Source organism: Cololabis saira, chromosome 10 (assembly GCF_033807715.1).
Source record: "Cololabis saira isolate AMF1-May2022 chromosome 10, fColSai1.1, whole genome shotgun sequence".
Classification (NCBI taxonomy): Eukaryota; Metazoa; Chordata; class Actinopteri; order Beloniformes; family Belonidae; genus Cololabis; species Cololabis saira.
In genome coordinates this window covers 15,279,498-15,288,817 of record NC_084596.1, presented here as the reverse complement: position 1 = coordinate 15,288,817, position 9,320 = coordinate 15,279,498, and the positions used below count along the sequence as shown (strand labels likewise).

General features: G+C 37.3%; 1 protein-coding gene across 1 annotated transcript; it reads right to left on the bottom strand.

Moving 5' to 3' along the window:
• Position 1: 1 nt before the first annotated feature.
• Positions 2-6,994, bottom strand: txndc12 (thioredoxin domain containing 12 (endoplasmic reticulum)). The gene is made up of 7 exons (XM_061731797.1): positions 6,835-6,994; positions 4,881-4,941; positions 3,309-3,361; positions 3,050-3,123; positions 2,847-2,916; positions 1,384-1,467; positions 2-1,291 (listed from the first exon to the last, which is right to left on the bottom strand). The coding sequence occupies exons 1-7, from the start codon at positions 6,932-6,934 to the stop codon at positions 1,212-1,214; spliced, it is 522 nt and encodes a 173-aa protein (XP_061587781.1). The 5' UTR covers positions 6,935-6,994; the 3' UTR covers positions 2-1,211.
• Between the last annotated feature and the right edge of the window lie 2,326 nt (positions 6,995-9,320).

Here is a 9,320-nt window from a genome sequence, read left to right as displayed (position 1 = left end):
CCACTTGGTACAATAAACTTTATTTGCACACTTGGCCGTGTACATGTATAAAATACATCAAGACAGTCAACCAACACTTCCGCTTCAACCGTTGCTTCATCGAAGAGATTAAAAACAAGAAGAGAAGCATTCCTTCACATGCAGCGGACCAAAAACAAAAACTGATAAAGAAGAAAAGAAAAGGAAAAAAAACTAGTAAGATTATATAATTATGTCAAAGAGCATAGATAACATAAATCATAGAAGCAGGGATCATGTTATGTGCTTGGTGAATGTCGTCGAGATATCAGATTCTGTACACGATCTTTGGAAGAACTGTATGTGTTAAATATTTATCTGGACAAGCAGTGAACAAATACAGAGGAAGTGAGCAGCCATCCTTAAAAAAAAAAAACACCCTTTTATTGAGATAAAACCAATTTTTGGCACAGCGAACCTTTTTTGCCTTGACAAACCTTTCCTCTGACTTCTGAAGGGCCAAGCAAGCATGCATAGACGGCACCTTGACGACTTCAGCGACTGATCTACGTAAAAACAGGCTGCCAAGAAGGTTTTATGTCCTTAAGGAACAAAAATAAGACAACATGTTCATATTTAAGCCCCAATTTCAGTTATGGCTATTAATTTCAGTTAGCAGGGAGAAAAAAATGAATGTATAACAGGTTTATTTAACTACTCTGAGGAAACAAAAGGCAGTCATGTTGAGACGGTGCTGTAAATAGACCAATTATCACAACGGCTCTTAGTCCCATGAGAAAACACTCCTGTTAACTAATAATTACAGGAGCGAACGTTTCCTGCTTCTCGACTCCTCTAAATGCCAGTATAAATTTCATGGCTGTCTAACATAAAACTAAGCTTTTAGTGCTCTAAACATCAGGTGACGGACGTTGGATGAGAGGTAATGTGGCAAACTCGCGGGTAATATCCTCTACACACATAAACAAAACAAAACAGTATGTGGCATTTACTGAACAAGAGTAACTTACAGATGCGTGATTTAAACCATGACAGGAGAATTAGTGTTTGGGAAAACTGTACAGAACAGAAATACTCGAGCACCGATGTCTTTCACCTTGGTTCAGTCAGTGCGATGGCGCCCACAGTCTTCGTACGAGTGTAATTAGTGACAGAGGTTTTCCGTGGGAGCTCTGAAACGGCCTCAGCTAGAGGAAGTGCAGCCCTTACGACCCGAGCCCGTCTCCGCCGTCTCACAGCTCGTCTCCAGTGTGACCCCGCTTGAAGGCGTCGCCCGTCAGCTTCTCGTCCGCCTCCTTCATGCCAGACACGACTAAGAGGAAAAAGCGGAGGACGCACACGTTTACTCTCAAACAGGAGGGTGGTTTAACTGCTAGAAGACGCTGCGGTATTCCAGACCGTTACCTTGGTCTGCACTGCTGTAAAAGTACTTGTAGTTGGGGTTCCCGTTTTTGTTGGTGATTTCAGGATGGACTTTACCGCTGGGATCTGTGAGCAAAGTAAAGAGACAAATAAGTTATGTTACAACTAAACCTGAAGCCAGGGCTGCAGCTTCAGATTATTTGCATCATGTAAACTTTGGAAACACACAGTCATGTCAAGTCCAGGAGGATGGCTAGAGAAGTTACTTTGATCATTTTGCATTTTTATCTGGATGGGAAAAGAAAAATGTATTTTGTTAAATTTACTGTCAACTTCATCGGCTACTTAAACTGTGAGCTACCCAAAGTTCAAAGTAGATCTGGGTATCTAAATGTCAAGAATCGATTCGATTCTTAATATTCAGAATCGATTATCATGATTCGATTCGATATTGATTTGGCTTAGTGTTATTTAAAATGTTTTTTGCGCTGTTGCCTGAATTATATGACTGTAAAATAACTAGTGAAATAATAATTTCACAATAATTATTGTGAAATAACTAAGAAATAAATAACTCAAACAGGCCTTTCAATATCCATTTAAAGTGCAAAAAAGAAAGAAATTGCAACAGTTCATGCAGTAAACAAATCATTTTAGCTTATCTAATTTATTCTGTCACCATGCACACATATTGCCATGAAGCACCTGGCATTTTTCAGAAGTGTCATGACAAACTGTGTGTCCGACTACTGGGATTAAAGTTCACCTGGCGAAAATGATGAGGAGAAAAAAAATAATAATCGATCTTTAGACATAAGAATCGATTTTTAGGAATTAATATGAGAATCGATTTAGAATCGGAAAATCGATTTTTTCAACACAGGCCTAGTTCAAAGACAAACTGGACTCCCTACCTGAAAGTAATTTTAACTCCACGTGACAAGTTTAGTAACTGGTTTTAAAACAAAAGGAAATAAGTGAAAAGGAGCAAGATGCCACGAGTGTTCATTGATTAACTCCTAAAATCTTCACACAGATATTACCTGCTTCTATCTGCTGCTCATTAAAAGCTGCAACATGATTACTTCAATGTTTCCCATTTTGTATATGATGCCTTGCAGTTAACTCCCTGTGCAGTTTGTTTATATCTTGTAATCATGCACGCTGCCACCACAGATTTGTATTTTGTCCTTCAACTCATGACAAGCCCAAACATGCAGTCAGGGACTTAAAGAGCTGTTATCAATGACAAAAAAAAAACAAGAGACAATCTTGAAAAGGGCCAGAACATGTTCACAGGCAGCTACTGCAACCCTGTTGTTGGTGGCTTAAGCTTCTGTGCAGCATGGTGTAAAACTCTGGAAAAATTGTGAAAAAAGTGACACTTCTGAGCCATCAATGTAGGAAGCAAACAACTGATACTACTCAGGAAGAGTCATTGTTAATCTCTCCAAAAGATGTTTAGATGTAGGGTGACTGTGTCACCCTCCCTACCCCCGTCGTACCGAGGAAAAGAATCCGAGGAATGTATCCACCGTCTGGACTGAAGGCTTCATCCTTGGGCTCCTCTTCATCCTGTTTAAAGTCGAGATTAAAAGGTCGTTTATCAAGCCGGAAAGCAATCCTAACCTAGCATGTGAGCTTAAACCAAGCATAGCAATAACATGAAATGCAAACAAAGTAAGTGGCACAGCAGACGTTTGCTCACCTCCAGGTTGACCATTACAAAGTTGTGGGCCAGCTCAGAGATTTCCTTGGAATCAGCAAATTTGGGCTTCAGTGCTGATGGATAAGATAAAAAAAAACTGTTATTTAATAAAATACATTAAAGTTGTTTAACTGATTTTGTAAAGTCTTGGTGAATAGCAGTTTGTTGCGGGTAAATAATCTCACAAAAAAGTCCATCGTGTTTTCAATTCGATGTGACAGGGCAGTGGGATTTTGGTTGAAGTGGAAAGCGATTTTACCTTTGCAGGCTCCACACCAGCTCTTGTGTATGAGGACCATGATTGGCAGGCCGCTGTAAATGCAACCACACGACAGCTTGTGAATCACATCCAAACAAACCTGAAAATATCTCTCTCTCTTTCTGATCTTCAGCATTCTGACACTGGCAGTACGTCTTTACTTCAGTGTCTTGATACTTCACTGTGACCTGAACCAATTCCAGACCTTCAATGTCAGAAGCCCCATAACATCTCTGAAGGCTTCATTTCCCCCTCATTTGTGAACATTTTGGCTGATCTAATATTGTCTCATCGGTCCAAAGGACATTTTGCGCGTAACTTCATGATTTGTCAAAATATATTTAAACAAATCCCAATCTTGCTTTTTTTATATTTTCTTTTCATAATTAAAGTCCTCTGAGGTCTTCTTCTGAGTCAATTATTGTTCAGAAGACGACAGGTGACTTTAAGAAACCGACATACTGTACCATGACCGTGGAGTTCAGCTTGAATTTCTTGGCTCTCTGACTATCATCAACACTTCTCAGGCCCATTTCAGAATGTTCATCAAGTAGTGCAAACTCTCAATGCGTTGAGCCCAAAATGAAGTGAACTCACAAATAAAAGGTAACCTAACCCGAAGAAGGAAGGTTAAGTCAAGCTCGTTTCAGAAGATTAGGTAACTTATACTCCATTTGTTACCATGGTACCTGATACTATGTATAAGGTACTGTGGTATCAGAGTGAGTAAAAGTAAACTTGCCCTCAACCAGGTCAGTGTAACCCAGAGTCACGCTCTAACTCCATCACAAAACTGAAACTAGTTTAATTTAAAAATCAGGCAACTGATCTTATAAAGCATATTTTGGACATGTCTGAACAATGATGTGTCCTGCTCTGCATTTCGGGTCAGGAACTGAAGATCTAAGTACATAGTTTGGCACATATTGGTTTTGTAAGAGCTCTGAGTTAGTCATTTAATTTTCACTTTAATTCAGAGTTTGTTGAACCTATCGAAGCGAGGGTTGCATTTCCTCTCCCAGTCTTGTCCTGGGCCCTTGGCTTCTGTCCTGTGGACCTTATACTTTTAAATAACATTTGCAGCTGTTGTTACAAGACCATGAAGCTGCTCGGAGATGGTTTTACAGCCTTTAACATGCTTATCTATCATTTTCCTCCTGAGCTGCTCAGACAACAGTCACCGCTTTGCTCAACGCCAAGTTCTCTCTCTTAAAATGGACTGAGTGACTGACAGAAACTTTGAAAACATCTGTAAAGATAATTAAACAGTTAAAGCGAATACACACAACTCTGCTCAGAACAGAACCAGAAACAGTCTTGTAAAATAAACAGTAAAACCTCTTTTTAAAACGTGTGTTTACTCTCTCAAATGCTAAAGATACAGGTACACACATGTGACAACTGCCTTTAATGTAATCGTTCTTCAGCAGCATTTGAAAGTCTACAACCTCTCTGTCAGAAAAGAGCCAGTTTGTCAATGAGTGCAAATATTCAGTGTAAATGTTGGACATTTCTTATTTGTCCTCAGGTTAACGACTGACACCATTACAGGAAGTGTTTGTACTCGCTCACCTGGCCTCAGCTTCCTTCTTGCCATCATCCAGTGTCCTCCAGTGGATATTATCCCCGAATCCTATAGAGAGAACAAATTAATGAGCAAACCAGCATTGGATAGTTTGTATTATATTTCCACATGGCACAGGGAATCTGCCCTAAATAGGATTAAACAGGTAAAAATAATGGATGGATGTTCATTATTTGATAAAACTTATAGTGCAGGATAGTTTAGGTGGTTTAAACTATCCCTTTGGTTGTGATACATTTGGATCTTTCCTTACTCTTTGTATGTATACGTCATTATTAGTAATAAAAATTCTTCTCATCTCAGATATTCCTGGACTAATCTCTCCGTTTGTTGGTCTCTTCCTGTCATCTCAGACCTCTAACTGACCGAGCCAGATGACCGCCCTCCCTCAGTCTGGTTCTGCTAGAGGTTTTTCATTTTTAGCTTAACGAACATGGCTTTTTACTCTCCACTGTCACTTTATGCTTCCTCAAGATGTGGGATTGTACCAAAGTGAAGATTAGATGTAATGTATTTGGTTTCTTAGCTGGCTGTTATTATGACCTTTAAATCTCAACTCTACTGGAAAGACTTGGATTACCAGAATAACAAGGAACGGGATCGAAGTGGAACATAACTGGATGTGTTTTCTCTGTGTAGTGCCTTGAGTTGACTTTTGTTTTGAATTGATACTGTACAAATAAAAAGGTGAACGCTTTAGGGTAACTCCCTTTCAAGAAACAAACACCTCATCTTTTTTTTTTCTTGTGACCTTATTGCCCTCTGCTGTTGCAGTTTTTACTGCAATTATAGTTCCAGCAGCTTACTTTATGCCTGTTTTAAGTTACCTATATACTGTATTTATCTTATGACATCTGGGTATTGGTGGAGCAAAACATTTTTCTATATGTAGGAGTTATGATGGACCAGACATGAAAAAACATAGTGATTTTATTTACCGGTATCTTACGTTTATTTTTCTTTATATGGAGCACTTTTCATAAAAACTACTTTATTGCTCGTTTTTCGGGAGCCTCCAAACAAGTCAGGGAACATTTAATGAAATTAAAACTCATCAAGAGAAAAATAAAATTAAAAAAAAGCCTTTTTTCAAAAATATAAAATGCAAAACAGAAAATACAGAAAACTCAACATGTAAAACTCATATCGTTGAAGAATATATGTAATGACTTTAAAAACGTTTGTGAATGTGTTTAATGATTTTTTTTTAAATTACTTTTGTATTTGCTGACATGTGACTGGAACACACTACAAAACACTCTCAAACTCTCTGCCCTCATATCACTCTGTCTTCAAACAAAATCTGCAACAAATTACAGTTGACCCTTGCACCTGTTGATCAGGCCGACTTGCCACATCCTATTTTCTTAATGTTTTTCAATGTTATTGTATCTATATTTATTGTACAGATTTTATGCAATTTTACATAACGTTTTTTATTTCTAGCACTCCCCTTCCCCCTCTGCCCTCAAAGTGCTTATGCTCTGTTCAGGCTGCATTTGTAAATAAGAATTTGATATTAAATTGCAAGCCTGGGTAAATAAAGGTTAAATAAATTAAAACAAGTTTTACTTCTTAAATGTTACATGCTTCTTATGCAATAATCACTTTGCAGATAAGTGTTTTGCCCAACTGTCCTGCATGTTTTACAGAAGTTACATGCTACAACACACCTGATTAACATGATGATAATAATAATAATAATAATAATAATAATAATAATAATAATAATAATAATAATAAAATAGGAACTTGTGTGTCTGTGAAAGTGGTTTGCAAATAGAAAAAAAATACAAGTTCCTTGCAATAAGCTGAACACCCGGAACTAATGTGGGATGTCACACCTGTTCCAGGATTCTCACACAAAGACAGCAGCTTCCTCTCCCTGGAGCAGCACCATCACCTCTTCTTTATGCAGAATTACTCCACATATAAACTCACCTCTCCCGCTGGCGGCCTCAACGACCTCTTGAAAACAAGTCAAAGACAAAAACACATGCAACAGCGAAAAAACGGCGATATGCGCTCTGGACGTCTGCATTTTGGCTGGTTTATTCCCTCGCTGCTTTGGCTCGTAGGAAGCAAAGTAACCGGCAGTGATACGTCACGACCCGGATGTTGAACCGATGCATTTCAAAATAAGTGCTCTAGTATATCATTTATTTATATCATTTAATTATAATGCTCAGGTATAATATTTAGAATGCTCAGGTATAATATTGCAATTAAGTGCTGCAATATTTTATAATGTAATAACAGGTATATTTTTTGAGAAAGTAAAGCTTGCTGTTATATTTATTTATATTTATTTTATTTTTGTATTCAAGCAAAATTGAAAAAGAAACAATCAATCAATCAATTTAATATGTAATAGTGTGATTGTTCTCTTAATCTGATGTATTTATGTTTACATCTGAGTTGAGTTTGTCATTGTTCTTGTTAAATAAAGTAAAAAAATAAATAAAAAAAACGTATGGCCGACTTTTCCCTTTATCCATCCATCCATCCATCCATTATCTTACCCGCTTTATCCCTTGCGGGGTCACGGGGGTCTGCTGGAGCCTATCCCAGCTCATTTTAGGTGATAGGCAGGGGTTACACCCTGGACAGGTCACCAGTCCATCACAGGGCCATCCTTTATGCAATCTCAATTTAATAGGAGGTGTGATTGTTCTCTCAATCTGATGTACCGTCAATAGCAATATTAGCAAGTGATATTTCTATCAAATATACAATCGATTGACAGTCAATACTCCATAATAATGATATATAATAATATATAAACTACATAATAATGACAGAAAGTATATTTCTGTGTTTCTGTAAGTAGTAAAATCAACAAAATCTAATGCTTTATTATAAAATAGTTGATGAATAAATACATGGAGGAAATGCGAAAAACTGTAGAGAAAGTCAACTGTGTAGCAATCAACATTCTCACCAGGACTTGTCGTCTCTTCAGCTTGTATTTGAAGGTCTTCCTCAAGCACCGACTGCCTTCTTCTGGCTTGTGCAGCTGCAGAGACATCATTTTTGATTTATTCATTAATCAATCTAAAATAACACCAAGTAATTTTAATATGAAAATGTTGCTGGCAGTCCTTCCATAAAAATGCTAGCAACTGCCAGTAAACCAAGCAAAAATTACCCCACTATTACAATTACAATTTACATTTAGCAGTACAAACAATACAACAAAAGCAAGGTTTATAATCATAATCTTAAAATTAAGCACCAATATGACTTTTTCAGTCGTGATAATGATAGCTGGGCTTTGGGTTCGGCTGATATTGAGCAAAGGTACAATACCAGTGTTTAATTATCAATTTGTATGCCTCACTGTGTGGAGGACACTGGAATCATTCTTTTGTATGTAAGGAATGAATGTAAGAAAATATTTTGGGGGCAATTTTGCCTTCCATACTAGAAAAAGTGTCATTTTCAAAATGTTTGAGGGCCACCACAATTTTTTGGTTATTTTTTAGAAGTAATCACATAAAAAGCAAAAACAATTACAATAGTGTCTTCACTCTTCGGTATAAACCACTATGAATAAAATAAAAAATGGGTTACATAATGTACGTTTTGAGAAATTGGGGGCTATTTTGGCCCCTGGAAGATGGATTTTGGAGACATTCTTGGCTAAATTGAGGGTCAAATGGCTCTTGGCCCTCCTTTATTTCTGACACTGGTATAAGGAAACACTGGGCTTCAATTAACATTGCTTTACTAACTGTATAAAACATGTCACAAATTAATACATAGATATAAATGTAATGAATTGTTATTTATTAAAAATAATGTTTTATTTTACCAGATTAGCCAAGTGTCACAAATATCCAGTCCTGCTATATTCTATATAAGGATGGGACCGATATCCAATATCAGTCCTGGTGCATCTCTACTTAATATATCAGACATTTAGTGTGGAAAAACTTCAGCAAACATTGCAACACCACTTTATTAGAGTGATATATTTAATGCACATCTTATCATGCTAGTAACCACCAAAATAAATGATGAATTAACTTTCTTCTGTGACGACTGTATTTGTGGAATATTAAAAAACAAACCAGACTGTGCTCCATGATGTTTCACACGCCTGCATGGGAGCACTGGTTTGGTGACTCTCTTTCTGCGTGTCCTCTTTTTGCTTTGAGGAGGGCAGGGTCGAGCAAGGTTTTCCTTGGCCATGGCTTCCTATATATTTGTTAGATATCAAACGTACCAAGTAAAATAACAATGTTGTAAGAATATAAGATATGCATGAAAGGGTCTAACTGTTATATTACACCAATAAACAGTAATAGCAGTGACTATTTTGCAGACTTCTGTATTTGCTTATTATAAAAAGACTCACCCTGGCCTCCTGGATATGAACCTCACTCATTAATAATGCTACGTGTATCCTGGCATCTCGAGGATCG